Raw genomic sequence first — 14543 nt, 5'->3', positions numbered from 1 at the left:
CAGGTAAGTGTCCTCTCTCACTGTGATGACATCAGGGAAACGGGCCCAAGTGACAGAAAAAAGGCTTGGAATCCTTCAGTACAAGCTCAGACTGAGAAAACAGTGAGCAAACAGATCACCTGATGTCTTCATTTTTAAACTCGTGATTTTGGGGTTCTGACTTCTGGCAGCTCTAATCCAGCCAGTGAATGTCGTTACAAGCCCCGGCAGCACAGGTGCTGTTAGACACAGGTCACACCACAGGCCTTCGGCTACCCTGGCTTTCAGTTGACAGGCCTGGTGAGATATCCATTGCATGGCTCCCAAACCTCTGCTCACCTGGGACACATCGCGCTGGGAGCTCGTTTCAGTGCCACACTCCAGCCTTCACACCTTAATGATGGAAAAAGGAGGAGGGAAAACACCACAAAATCATCATGGAAATAAGCCTTCCGATTTTAACTCCCCACCCTACCCTAGTGCTGGGCAAAGATTTGCTTTGGAATACATTTTGTTCTCCCCTTGATTCCTTGGAGCCAACTGAACTGCAGGAGAAACAGCTATGAACTTTTGTAATCAGAAAGTGGCTGAGTTTAACAGGGAGGGGAAATGCATTAGTCTCACTCTCTTGCACCCCCACCCACCCGTGCCCCAGCATTAACACGTTAAAAACCTCTGTAAGGCTATATAGGTGCCTGACAAGAAATATCACGAGTACCAGAGAGCAGCCTAGAAGCCTCTGTCATGGCAGAGCAATGCACGATCCAAGGAAGAATCTTTAAAGGCTTTGAAACAAAGCACTTGTTTTATTGCACAGCTGATCATCACAGGGTGGATGTAGAGACCACATTCCTGAATTTCCCTTCAAAACAGACACAAGAGAACAAGCGTGCCATAGGTACCCACTCTGAATCACTGGGGAGCCATTTATATTCAGCTTCACTTCCCCTCCCCACCCCACCCAGCATCCATCCCACCCTCACCACCCCAGTCATTTTGAGAAGAGGCATCTCTGGGCTGGCAGCTTTGGGGCCCCTGTTCTACACCAATGTCACCATCTGCAGACCACTGCCAGAAAGGCAGTGATGAAGTCCTGCTGCCGGAGCATGATCCTGCAGGACATTCATATCGGTCTCGTCTGCTGCTTTAATCACGGTCTTCCACCTTGTACAGAGAGTTGAAGCTGCAGGGTTGCTCCTGGTGACTCTAGATGAGCACAAGTGAGTTAGCTCATCTTGTCTTGCAGGTTGCAGAACCTGGGCTGGGCAGCATGTGCTGCAGGTTTCAGTGGCAACACTAAGCAAGGACAGAGACTTGTCTTGCCTGTGGGTTTGCATGACGCAGTGTAGACCACAGACTGGAAGCTGTTTGGGATACCAACTTAAAAAGCAAGTCCTGATCTTTGGCTGGACAGAGATATAATCTCCGCTGCAGCTGTGATCAAAGCAAATGAAATTCCTCACTTCAGCACAGTACTGATCTAGCGCCACAGTGGGTAGCTAGTGCCTCTGTGATGACCTGTTGTCAGCTCTCCTTCTCCCAGAAGAACCTTTCAGATCTTCTTACAACAGAAAAGAAAATGTGCTGCTCTGTGAAACAAGCAGGCTGCATGAGTTGAGTAGGGACGAGCATCCTTTTCCTCCCCCACACCCCCTCACAAGCCCCTATAATACCTTTTCAGGTAAGACACAGCACATGATCCACAGTCTTGGGAGACAAACAGCATGGGTTACAGTAGGCGGACTAAAATACCTACCCCAAGGGTTTTCTTTAGAGAAACTTGAAGTTACTGACCTGCTGCCAGAAAAGCAGAACACACTTGCACAGGAAGAACACAGGATTCCCTGAGCACTGCTGTTGCTCTCGCTGCTATCTCAAGAAAGCACAGGAAAAGCTGACAGGACCTTCAGCTTAGGGAGTTGGGATTGCTACGAGCAGAAAATGGGGCCCTAGCTTCCAGTGCTGTGTTTGCAGACCCCACTCCTGCCCCACAGCCTGTACAGGCCACAGGTTGACTCTGTGCCCACTACCCCTGGCAGCAGTGCAGAGGGCTGGGCCCTGACTTACCAGCGTCATTTCCCAGCCAAAATTTAACATCCAAGCCCTGCCTTGCAGCTCCTTCCTGTATCAGCCCAGGGATGCCCCTACCTCTGAGCCCTTGCTTCATCAGCCCCAGGGCTGCATGCTGCTGTGACTTCCTCCACAGGGTATGTAGCGGTACCTGCATTCTTTCCCCATTTTAGAGAGGCTACAGCAATGGTGTGGGCAACAAAGACAACAAAAAGCAAAAGTGAAGAAGGAAACAAACCTAAGTGAAGGACTCCTCGCTTTTGTGGGCAGCAGAAGCTATGCCCTTCCAGCCAGAGGAGCAGGGTTGGCAAAGAGCTTTTTTCTTGTAATACCACCATCACTGCCTTCCAATTCCTGCTGTTGCCCTGGGGCCCACAGTGAACAGGGAGAAGCAAAGGACCCACTGACAGAGCTTGTGATTGCATCCCACATCGCTCTGCGCTCCCAAGATATGCCAGAGCCTGCCACCACCCAGCACACCTGGGGAAAACAACCGTCTGAGCCGTGCCAACTTCACCAGGAGCTATGAAGGGCTTCAGAGATGGTGCCAATAGCAATTCCTCCACCTTCCCTAAATCCACAACACTCCCTACAACAGGGAGTGTAGATAGGAGCTGTGGCTGATTGCCCATCACCCACAGCACCAGTTACAGAACAGGTTTCCCTTTCAAACACCCACTATGTGCAGGATCCCTGCTGGGGAGTTACAGCCAAGCTCCTGTTCTAAGGCAACTCAAGCAAATCATCAGCTCTCCATTTTTCTAAACGAAGTGCCAGATCGAAGGCAGGCAGGCAAATGCCAATGCATACAACACGCCTGCAAGGCTGACGGAGCAGCTGAGTGGCTTTTCAACCACGACTCAGGCACAGATGCTGCTGAAACCGCTGCAGATGGAGCCCATTGTGCTCTCACGCTTTCAGGGGCTGGGCTAGGCTCTGTTTCTGGCTGGCATCTACAGCACGTGATCTGTTTTGACAAGCCAAGGGAGGAAATGGCTCCTTGTGCAAACTGACAGTTACCCAAGGGTTGTGTTGTACCCAGACAGCTGCTAAGAGGGTTTGTAAAAACAAACATTCCCCAGCCAGGGCAGCATATGGCTGTTCTTCAAAGAAAAGCTCATTTTAAGGGTGGGAGGCCTCTTCACACGCTTGAGCAGAACCAGTCATTAGGAGCAGATTCTTCTGACCGCTGCTGTTTTTCAACACAGGACCTACTCCAGATTCTTCAGAGAGGCTGGGCCAGAGTCCTTGAGTTTGGTTGGAGCCGGGAGCAGCACAGTCAAGGACATGGTGTCTGTAAAAAGACCCTCTTGGAAACAGGAGATGGAGCTTCTTGCAGAGGAACTAAATGTGTATCAAACACTGGAAGCAGCACTGGAAAAGGAAGCAGAAGCTGGAATGGCTGTCACTGTCAGCTCATGTATCTCCCAAGAGAGCAGCTAACAGACACAGGGGTTTGTAAAGTGGGGGTGCACAGAGGGGGTCGGGGTCCCTGTGCTCAGGAATGATGGTGATGTGCCAAGTGGCGTGGTCTCCCACAGACACTGGAACAGCTCTCCCTTTAATGTCAGAGCCTCCACCCAGGCTGAACTCTCCTATGGGAGGGTATGGCATTGTGAGTCTTGTGCTGCAGGGAGTGTTTGAGGCTTTCTGCTTTGGCTGAGGCTGTGGCAGAACAGGATCTTGTTGGAGACCCTACAGTTTTGAGGGCCCGAACCCCCACCCGTACTGAAGGCGGAGCCTGTGCTCCATTGGGTTGGAAATCAGCGACACTCATGATGACGAAGGCTGGAAGCTTGTGACTTGTGGCACCAGGAGGACATCTGCTCTGCCTGCTCATATACAGGACAAGAGAATCAGTTCAGTGCCCTCACAGCAGATGTGAGGCTGGGAGCTGTGTCCAGTGAAACACCTGAACTGCCTGAGCCCGAGCTATGTAGCAGCAGCACGCGGAACTGGTGGGTGCTGGTAGCGAGAGACTCCCTGCTGCAGGGGTTGGAGACCACCTTCTACCAACCTGCCTAAGGAGATGTGCTGCTCGCTGGGTTCTCAGATCTGGGATGTTATGGAGAGGCTGCCAAGGCTTGTCCAGCCCTCACACCATTACCTCCCTGCTGCTGCTTTTCCCTGTGGGCATTGATGCTGCTGCCAGGGGAGACCCAGAGTGTATCAAGTATGACTTCTTGGCTGTAGATGAGTAGCTATGAGTATGGGGAACTCATATGAGTACGAGGGGGAAGGGATGCAGCCTGCAGGTCAACAACTGGTTGTGCAGTTGTTGTCAATAGGGATTCAGCTTTTATGACCATGAGACCCTCTTCAAGGATCAAGGACTGCTATGACAACATGGGACCCACCTGACCAAGGGAACAAACACCATCTTTGCTAAGTGGATAAAAGCTGCCCAACCTGTGGTGAAGAACTTTAAAGTAGGGACAACAGGTGAGGGACAGAAGAACTGACGATTGAGTGAGGAAGTGATGGACTAGCTTGGCAAGCAAGGGTTGCAGTGTGATGCGGACAGGAGAAAAGCTGATACATGGCAGATGAGGGCCCAGCCCACATGTATGCATGAAAACAAGGATGTGCTGGGAGGACAGCATCCTAGGGATAGCTCTTATAACTCTTCTGGGAAATCACCACATCTGGGTGCTTCCCTTAATTTCTTCGCTTTCAGCAATCACAGCTCCCTGATGCCAGCGGGAATGTCTGGAGCAAGGGAGACACTCTCAGTGAAGCAGAATCAGGTTAGAGAACATTTAAACAAACTAGACGTGGTCAGGGTCCATAGGACTTGACAGTTGCACACCCAGTGCTGAGGGAGCCGGCTGATGTTGTTGCAAGACCACTCTATTACTTTTAAAAGGTCACAGTGACTGGGGGAAATTCCTGAGGAGTGGAAGAATGAGACTCCTGTCTTAAAGGAGGAGAACCTGAGGAACTACAGGCCAGTCATTCTCACATTAATCCTTGGGAAGGTGACAGAGCAAATCTTCCTAGAAACCATTCCCAAACACACTAAGGGCAAGGTGTAGTCACCATGGATTTATGAAGGGGAAATCACACTTAAGCAACCCAACAGCCTCATGTGACAAGACAAATGGCTTGGTGAATGACAGAACAGTGAAAGTTGTTTCTCTTGAATTTACTTAAGGCTTTTGACACTCTCTGACAACTTCCTCACAAACTGAGGAAGTTTGGGCTAGGCAAACAGAGAGCAAAGTGGATGAAAATGTTGGGATCACTGGCACAAAGTCCAGTGGAGACAAGTCTCTAGTGACATACTTCAGGAGCTGGTACTGGGGACAATACTGTTTCACATCACCTCCGTTAGTGACCTGAATGATGGGGCAGAGTACATCCTCAGGAAGTTCACAGATGGTACAAACCTGCGAGGAGCGGCTGATACACCCAAGGCCATTCGGACAGACCTCAACAGGCTAAAGGAATGGGCTGACAGGAACTTCGTGAAATTCAACGAAGGGAAACGTAAAGTCTTGCACCTGAGAGGAACAACCCCACGCACTAGGACATGCTGGAAGGCAGCTTAGCAGAACAGAGCCTGGGCTCCTGGTGGCAGGTTGAACAGTATGCCAACAATGTGCCCTTGTGGCAAAGGTAGCCAACAGCCTCCTCAGATGTATCAGGAAGAGTATTGCCAGCAGGTGGAGGAAGGCGATCCTTCCCCTCAGCACTGGTGAGACACATCTGGAATGCTGTGTTCGGGTCTGGGCTCCCCAGTACAAGACAGACATAGACATACCAGACAGAGTCCAGCAAAGAGTCACAAAGATGACGATGGAACTGGAGCATCTATATGAGAAGAAGTGAGAGAGCTGGGCCTGTTGCAGCCTGGACAAGGGGATCTTACCTATGCGTATAGATACCTGGCAGGAAGGAGGTACACAAAGCGGCTGTGGCACCTCTGTCCTGGAGGTACTCATCTGGACAGGGCCCCACGCAAACTGCTTTGAGCAGGCAGGTGGACTAGATGATCTTGAGAGGCACCTGCCCACCTCAGCCTTCTATGCTTCTGTAATAACTAGTGACTGTATCTATGATGCTAGAATTAAAAAAAACCCAACAAACAGCAGTATAGACACAGTCACAGGATGATACTGCAGGCCCAGGGCTAAAAGCAATTCACCAGCAGCCAAGTCAAAGTAACCAGGAGCTGGGTAAACCCATTTTTAGGAGTAACAAACAAGTACGCAACATACGTACAAAATTCCATAAACTGTAAATTTGTACATAACATGGAACAATGAACCAGGAAACAGCAAGGTGTTCCATTTTTCACAGCTGACCCCAAGACTGAGGGAGAAACCGTAAATAAATACTCTTCCCTGTGACAGACTCGCTGTAAGCTCTCCCCGCCTACAACTTCAGTCACTGACCCTAGGACTCAAGGGGGCAGTGGTAGGGGTAGACAAAAAAGTCCACATCACTGAACTGTGTATTATTTGACTATAAGCATTAGTGTCACTGTAACCAGACGATACATCTGATTGCATTACGAAAATTTCAGCTGTGAATTCTTTTTGCTGGTCCAGGAGTCTAACAAATCGGTGGGAAGTGAAACAACCTACTCTGATTGGCAAGAACACATGGTAGCACTACAGATGACATCCTAATTTTGTTGCTGTGCTGAAGTCCTAGGACTGCCCCAGTCAGCCGTAGTATTTCCCCAGCTGGTGGGTTCTGGTTCTCCAGATGAATCAGGAAAAGCAGAGGCTGAGGGATGCAGGGAAAAGAAACCCCATGCAAATTCAAGACCATTTGTCATCCGCTCCACCTCAATAAAATGTTTGAACTTGGCTCCAAGACAGCATCTGCAAAGAGGGACAGAGCAGCCGTGCTGTCACACAAAACGTTTCATGGCATCGTTAAGCAAGTTGCTATATTGGCGTTCAAAGTTGGAAGAACTGTTGGAAGAGCTCTCTGAATCAAAGCTACTCTGGAAGGTCTCAAGGCTTCCCCACTTCAGCATGGGTCAGATGCTCCCATGCAATCTTGAAACAAATTCAAAACACATGTTGTGTGCTAACAGACACAGCAATGAAGACTGTTTTCTAAGCTGGGATACACAAGAAGCCCAAGTCTGATAGGTGGGCAAACTTTACACTTCACCAGCCAGGTGGTCAGAATGAACTTCATTTATACTCCATCCTGAAAGCAGAACTACGCTTTGCCTAAGGGGCGGGGTAAGGAAGGGGAAAGCTTGCCATGATTGGCATGAAGAACACAAATCTAAACCATCCTAGGCTGCTGCCCTGGCATTCAACACATTTTTTTTGTTTTCTGCTCTCCTTCAGAGCAGGTCTACAGCAGTCTCTCCTAAAGCAGACAAGGCAGTTGCAGGCTTGGTGCAGAGCTGGCCTGCACCATGCAGGGGCGATCAGTATAAGGGATCGCTGCTTTCCTTCAGCAAGATGGTGTAAAGTTCCTGGGAGGCTTAAAGGCTTGCTACCACCCCCCCCCCCCCCCCCCCCTTTTTTTTTTTAAATACAAGATTCATTGTCCTGCCTGTGTTTATACCCAAATACCAAGCATTTTGCTGTCCTATTTTCTAACAATCTCCAACATCCGTTCACATTGCAGTGCACCATTACTTCTGTTGGGCACTTGGCTGAGGCACCCATCCATTCAGGTTCCCCCCTCCACCTTCCACCAGTGGTTTCCCAAGGGCAGCTTGCTCACCTTGTCTGTCTGGGATTTGTGGATATGCTGACAGAACTTAGCTGGTGTTATGCAGATGTTGTGCTCTGGTCACATCTGGGTCTTTCAGGTGCGTAATGCCCTGGTGCCAGTTATTCCCTAGGCAGCCAGCACCGTATATACATGCACAGAATAAGGCTGTAACTTGGGAAGCCCTCAATGGACTGGCCGCACATGTGGTACCAAGCCAGCACAAAACACGCAACACATTCTTACACGATGGGATTAACTCCGTGTGCACGCAGCTACAGGCAGCACACAACTGGGTTTACTACACACGTGCTCCACAGCTGAAGCATTTCTGTTCAGGAAATCCCCCAAATAAATATAATATACAGTAACTGACCACACATCCCCTTCGTCTGGCAGATCACCAGATTCACCACAGGGTGATGGGGCACCCACACACCCCCTCTGCGCAGTGTCTAGGGGACATCTGCACAAGCTTACCTTGTGCTCACGCTTCCGTGCCAAAAGCTGTACAATATATTCCAAGTGAAATAGGATCTTTTAATATCACATATCCAAACAATAGTTCTCATTTCAAAATGCAAAATAGGTCCTTTGAAGATCAGCTGCTCCCAGAGTGCATCAGCAGAGTGGGGTACAGCTGACTGGCACAACTGTTGAGGTCAGACCTCATTTCTTTGGTAAGATACATGCCGGGAACAAACGCGAATGCAGAGCTGTACCAAAAGTGTCCATGTAGAAGAGTAATTATTACTCCACATCCCTTATTAGAGATTTGCATTTTAAAACAGTCATATACATTAAATAGCTCTCCGTCTAACTAGCAAACATTTGAAGTAGCGTGTATTCTGCCACTCCCACCATTTTAAGAACAAGCAACGTATGTGGGAGAGAAGGGAAACATTAAAAAACAGGCTGTCTGTCTCACACAGTTTATTTAACAATAGGTAATAAGAAATCAATTTTTAACAGTCTATACAGTGATCGAAAGTTCATATTTATAAGTAATCAACTTTAATTGCATGATTTACAACATTTGAGGGTTTTTTGCTTTCTATTTTCAAGTTTTACAGAAAGTGGAAGAGGGTGGGAAAGGGGCATGGGAGAGAGAAAGCAAGCATAAAGAGGAAACCCCAGGGACTTTTTCTCAGGTTAAAATCATCCCGTTGGAATTGTTTCTTACCCTCTTTTTTATGTTTTTTCATTTGTTAGATGTAAAAATAACAAAAAAAATTCTTTCAAGAAAACAGAAACCACAATATATATACTACATCCATTTGGCAGCTGCCCCTGTGTATTTGCAAAAATGTTGTCTTCTCTCTACATGTACAAATTATTTTAATACTTGAAGTTTTTTTAAGCTCAGACTCTTGTATAGAAAATTCTTGGAGGACAAAAGTAGACTTCAGGAGGGGACCGAGTTATTTAATATTTTTACATTTTTCAAAGAATTGACATATTTCCACCAAAGAGGAAAAGATCGGTATTTATTTTTATATATATATATTTATATATGTAATGTATTTTTAAAGCAACATTAACCCCTTTTGTCCTCCGGTTTTAGGAAAAGGTTCTCCTGTGGTTTTTTTGTTGGTTTTTTTTGTTGGTTTTTTTTTTTTTTTTTTTTGCAGTGACATGAAGAAAAACCAGAATAGGGAAAATGTTTACCATCTGCCTCAGTAAATAATAACTATCAATATTACATATTTTCATTAATTTAAAAAAAAAATAAACCTATTGGAGGCATGAGTAGGGCATCCTTTGGTGAACAGCCAAAAGACCACCCTTTTCCTCCCACCTCCCCAAGCACACAAGAAAAAAAACCCAAGAAAAAGGACTGGTTGTGATTCCAGCCATAACAAAAATATATTCTTTGTACTCTACTGTCCCTCAGGTTCATTGTTGGTTTGTTTTTAAAACCACAAACTACTGCTGCAGAGTTCAGATGTGTTCCAGGGAAAAATGTTGTTTTAGCTAAGAAAGATTCAAAAAAATTTGTCTTCAGTACAAAAAGTCTTGAGAAAATAAGTTTTTTCTTTTCTTTTTTTTTTTATTTTTTTTTGCTCCCAAAATGCTACAACGTGTCTAGTGTATGTCTAGTGTACTCTGTGAAAGGTTTGAATTCAAGTCTGAGTTCTCAGAGCTGAGCCCCAGTTCCGTGGCGCTTGTACCATGGAGGCCTGCCATGCCAGGATTGCTAGCAAGCTGGGAAAGCATTGCACTCTGGTCCGGGCTGGCAAAGTGCCCTTGATCCATGGGGTTAGCCTGGGCGGCTACCAGTCCTGGATGTGGGGAGCTGGTCTGCGGGGAGACGTGGTGCGGAGAGGGCTGAGGTTGCATCCGAGGGGACGGGCTGGAATGGGGGGGCTGGGACTGGGGCCGCGGTGAGGGTACAGGCTGCGGAGATCGCACTTGATTGGTGAGCGATGAAGGGAGCTGCTGGCCCTGTAGGTGCGGGGACTGGGCCTGATTGGGGAGCATGTGCTGCTGGGGGCTCATAGGGTTGGGCTGAGCTGGGGACCCCATCTGCTGCTGAAGTAGCCTCTGCTGGAAAGCCTGCTGCAAACTGGCTCCTGTCTCTGCACTCATCGCCTGTGGAAGCTGGCTTATTTGTCCCATGTTTCCTTGCTGCATCTGCTGCATGTGATGCTGCATTCGCTGCTGCTGCTGCTGGGGATACCCGACGCCCTGGGGCTGCTGAAACTGGTTGTGGTTGGCCATCCCCGCCCCCAGTGCTGGTCCTGCTCCCTGCTGCTGCTGCTGCTGCTGGTGGCGCTGCTGTTCAATCATCTGGTGTCGTCTCATCAGGAGGTCTCGGAACTGGGGAGCCATCCCCGAGTGATTCATATTCATCTGCTGCGTCTGAGGATTCATCCCAGCCATGGCCTGCTGCGGCTGCTGCTGCGGCTGCTGCTGTGGCATGCTGGGCCTCTGCACTCCTGCTTGCATGGGGTTCATGTTCTGCATGGCTGGGCTGGGATGCACCCCTCCCTGCTGCCCTTGCATGGCCTGCTGTGGCTGGAGACCTGGCTGACCCTGAGGGATGCCAGGCTGACCCGTCATGCCCTGGGGGTTCTGGGACCCCGCGTACTTGGCAGCCCGCTGCTTGATGAAAGCGGCCAGCAGCTGAGGATTGGAGTGAAGGATGTTAAGCACCTGTTGCTGCTGCATGGGTGAGCTGGGAGACCTGAGAGTCCGCAGTAGGTTTTGTAAGGCTGCCTGGGGCAGAGGTGGTTGCTTGGGCTGAGCAGCACCAGGTACCTGACCCATCCCTGGCTGAGGTGCCATATTCATCGGCTGACCTGGCTGGGCTACTGACATCATGGATGGCCTCTGCATTCCCGGCTGCAGCTGAGCTTGGGGTAAGCCCCCCTGCACCCACGGTGGCTGCTGCTGGATTCCTGCTGGCCCCATTCCTTGATCTATATGACCACCAGGACCTCTGCCGATTTGTGGAGGGTTCATTCCCATAGGTGGCATCTGGGGCATCTGGTGCTGAATCGGCCTTTGGAAGATCTGAACCTGTGCCATCTGACGCTGGGTCTCTGCTGCCCGCTGGATCTGCATGGCCATTTCCACTGCTGCTGGAGGAGGACCCTGAACTGGTGGTTGAGGTGGCTGGGGTGGTGTTGGAGGAGTCACCTGGCCACCTGCCTTGCCTTGGGACACAGCGCTGGGGGGCTGAGTTCTTGGCATGGTGTAGGGTGGCATACTGTTGGGAGGTGCAGGTTGAGGCTGCGAGGCAGGCTGGGGTGGAGGCTGGGGTTGCGGGGTTTGTGGTGTTGGGGGCTGCTGGCCCGTTGGAGTTGTTGGAGTGGCTGGTGTGGGCGAGGGCAATCCTTGCTGCTGGCCCACCACACCAGTCCGCTGCATACTTGCCATCCTCCTTCGGAGCATCTGCGCCTGTTGCAGGCGGTGCTGAAGCTGTTGTTGACGGAGCTTGTGTTTAATGTTGAGGCAGAAGGGCACGGGGCACTTGTTCTCCTGGCAGTGCTTTGCATGGTAGCAGCAGAGTGCAATGAGTTGCTTGCAGATGGGGCACCCTCCGTTGGTTTTGCGTTTGCAGCCTTTGGTGTGTTGGACAACCCGTTTCATCTTCTGACAGGATGGCAGTGAGCAGTTGGCATTACGACACTGGCAGGCATGGACCAGAGACTGGATACAGCGCTGAATGCTCAGGCGGCGGGAATCACCGGGGCTCTGAGTGGTTGCAGTCTGCTGGTTGTTGCTCTCATCATCTAGACCAAGGCCTAATTTTTCCATCTTGTGGTCATGGTTTTTAGTGTTATAGCAGGTGATGCACAGGTCATAATCCTGGAAGGACAACAAAGAAAAAAAGTTATCAGTGTTCCTGAAGCTCCATAAAACAAATAAATAACGTCATGCCACCTCAACAAATTACTTCCAGTCTGTTCCAGGCAAATTGTTGCTCCAGGAAAAAAGTCAATCTTTCATGCCATGTTGAGGTACTAGAGGAGGAATAAGTCCAATTTCTAGACAGGGAAAGCGTGTAGGTGTAAGCGTGTCTGAAATCTACACAAATATATATAGCTTGAAAAACAAGTTTGTTCTGAGCTAATAAATCACACGTTATTCAGCTGGGCCAGAAAAATCCCTTTCTTTCCCAATAACAAAGGAGGCAAAAAATAAAAGGCAAAGAACAAACAGCTGCCCATCTGCTGCTGCTTCAAAAGAAGGGAGCAAGAGTGGCAGGAGGGGTACCGATTTTCAAAGAAGGCAGGCGAACAAAAGCTGCATTTTTACTTTTCAGGTGAATTAAACTGCAGAGTGTGCCGACAGAAGATTAGAACAGCATTTACATTCTGTGAAAGCAGCAGCACACTAATTTGGGCTCAATAATTGATCTTTAGGAAAAAGATCCAAGTCCTCAGGATTCATTAATCCATTGGAAATCTAGAATTTATTTTCTGGTATATATGAAGAAATGGGAGCATCAAATTTTAAACACTTAAAACAGCTTTTCAGAACTGAATCTGAGACAATCAATTACTTCCAGCAGGCTAAAAAATTACATTACAAGTCAGACTCAAGATTAGTCCAGCTTCTGGAGGGCACAGCATTGACCCAGACCACTGGACTCAATCTTCACACACACTGCTATTGCAAACACTTCTGAAGACAACTGCAGGATTCTACAGAGAGACAACGTGGCAGTGGAAGAGTCACCCACACACAGGAATCTGCCTTCTACCATAGCAAAACCTCTATTCAGTAAACCAATGGAGAGCCCTATTTACAGAAATATTGCAGCACAACACTTCTGACTCTGAAAGAAGAAAGGATGCATTGCTCTTCAGGAAAAAAAAACAAACCCAAAAATCAGCTGATCCTACCATTACAGCTCAAGCAATTGCTACAGTTCCCAACTGCTTAAGCAGCAGCAGCACCTTAAATGAACTACAGAAAATATAATTCTAATTCAGCTCTCCGCAGCTTGAAAGCAGAAGACAAAACTCACACCAAGTAGCGAATTAGTAGAATCCCTTGTTAAGGAAAACACTTCCTCTGCTTCCTTTCTGAACTGCCAGAGAATAAGCTGTACAGATCTTTCTCCATCAGTTAATACTAAGAAATCAGTTAAGGTAAAGAGCACACTGAGCACAAAGTTTTGGGGACACAAGCAGGGAAAACTTCACCAAGCATACCTCACAAACAGTGCAGTGCCATCTGGTCTCCACATGATGCTTGCACTCATTGCAGGTGTAAACAAAGCGGTCTTGGCTCTGGGTATGCAGTTCCACCAACATGCACATGGTTGACCACTGAGCCCTTCGTAGTGAGGAGAACTCCAGGTGCTTGTCTCTAGCAAGTGTTAGGAAAGCATCACGTCCATCCATCAGGTCACATGGAATGAGCGGGTCAGGCTCAACGATGGGGGGCAGGGAGTTGGCTGCAGGGCCAGCAATGAGACGGATGACAAAGAAGACCTGAAAAGTAGAAAGACTTAATAAGCCACCACTTATCAAGATGTTTTGGTTGCCAAACTTCACTACACAGAACATACAGTTTGAGGATCAACTAACACTTGAATGGTGTTCCACCAAGGTGGTGTGCTTTTAAGGACTGGGAAATTTCAAATGTCTGGGTGCCCTGCAGGTTCACCTTCTTCGGCAGCATTAGGTAAGGAACACCAGACTGAACAGTAACAGTAAAGCTGTTGTGACAGCCTAGACTGTTCAGAAGTTGTGTATGAGCACAGTTGTACTTATCCCCACTGCCCCTGCAGCAAAGAGCACCCAGACTTACTTGCACTTGTCTGGGATGCTGCTTAATTCTCTAGCCAAACCTGTTTAATTTACAGGGTACGACCCTGACGTATCAAAGCTTCATATGCCTCTCAAGTAAAATACGTATTTTTCATTCTATCCACTCTTACCTCCTTGTGCTTCTCCATAGTGGCATACAGCTTTTGGGAGAGGTCATTGGACACATTGGGCATGCCAGGCTTTTTCTTATTGCCACGACTCAAGCTGCTCTTGTTCTTACTTGTCTTCTTATTGTTCTTCTTTTTGGCATTTTTGCTGTCTCCCTTGCTCACCTATTAATTTTAAAGGCATTTTATGTCAGGTATCTAAGACATACCACATCAGAATTTCATTACTTTCACATCTTCTACAACTGCAGGACAAAACACGCTTCACAATAATTCACTATGAAGACACTTACCAGAGCCCCCTGAAACATGAAATTAATTCCATTAGAATCACTCCAGAAGATATCAATATCAGCAATACATAGTTCTAAAAATATTAAAAGCATAAACGCTCAGGAGACGCAAGGGAAAC

At 48.2% G+C, this 14543-nt stretch overlaps 1 protein-coding gene across 2 annotated transcripts in view; it reads right to left on the bottom strand.

The window, feature by feature from the left end:
* Nucleotides 1-8653: 8653 nt before the first annotated feature.
* EP300 (E1A binding protein p300) overlaps nucleotides 8654-14543 on the bottom strand; it is a 65393-nt gene continuing 59503 nt past the window's right edge. For both annotated transcript variants that reach the window (XM_040594805.1, XM_040594806.1), the window contains 3 exons: nucleotides 14135-14296; nucleotides 13404-13685; nucleotides 8654-12051 (listed from right to left, as the gene is read on the bottom strand). In XM_040594805.1, the coding sequence (XP_040450739.1) occupies nucleotides 9823-12051; nucleotides 13404-13685; nucleotides 14135-14296 (2673 nt within the window). In that variant the 3' untranslated portion in view covers nucleotides 8654-9822. The remainder of the gene's footprint in view (nucleotides 12052-13403; nucleotides 13686-14134; nucleotides 14297-14543) is intronic.

This window comes from Falco naumanni, chromosome 5 (assembly GCF_017639655.2).
Source record: "Falco naumanni isolate bFalNau1 chromosome 5, bFalNau1.pat, whole genome shotgun sequence".
Taxonomy (NCBI): Eukaryota; Metazoa; Chordata; class Aves; order Falconiformes; family Falconidae; genus Falco; species Falco naumanni.
The sequence above is the reverse complement of the archived record's forward strand: the minus strand, read 5'-3'. Positions and strand labels throughout refer to the sequence as shown.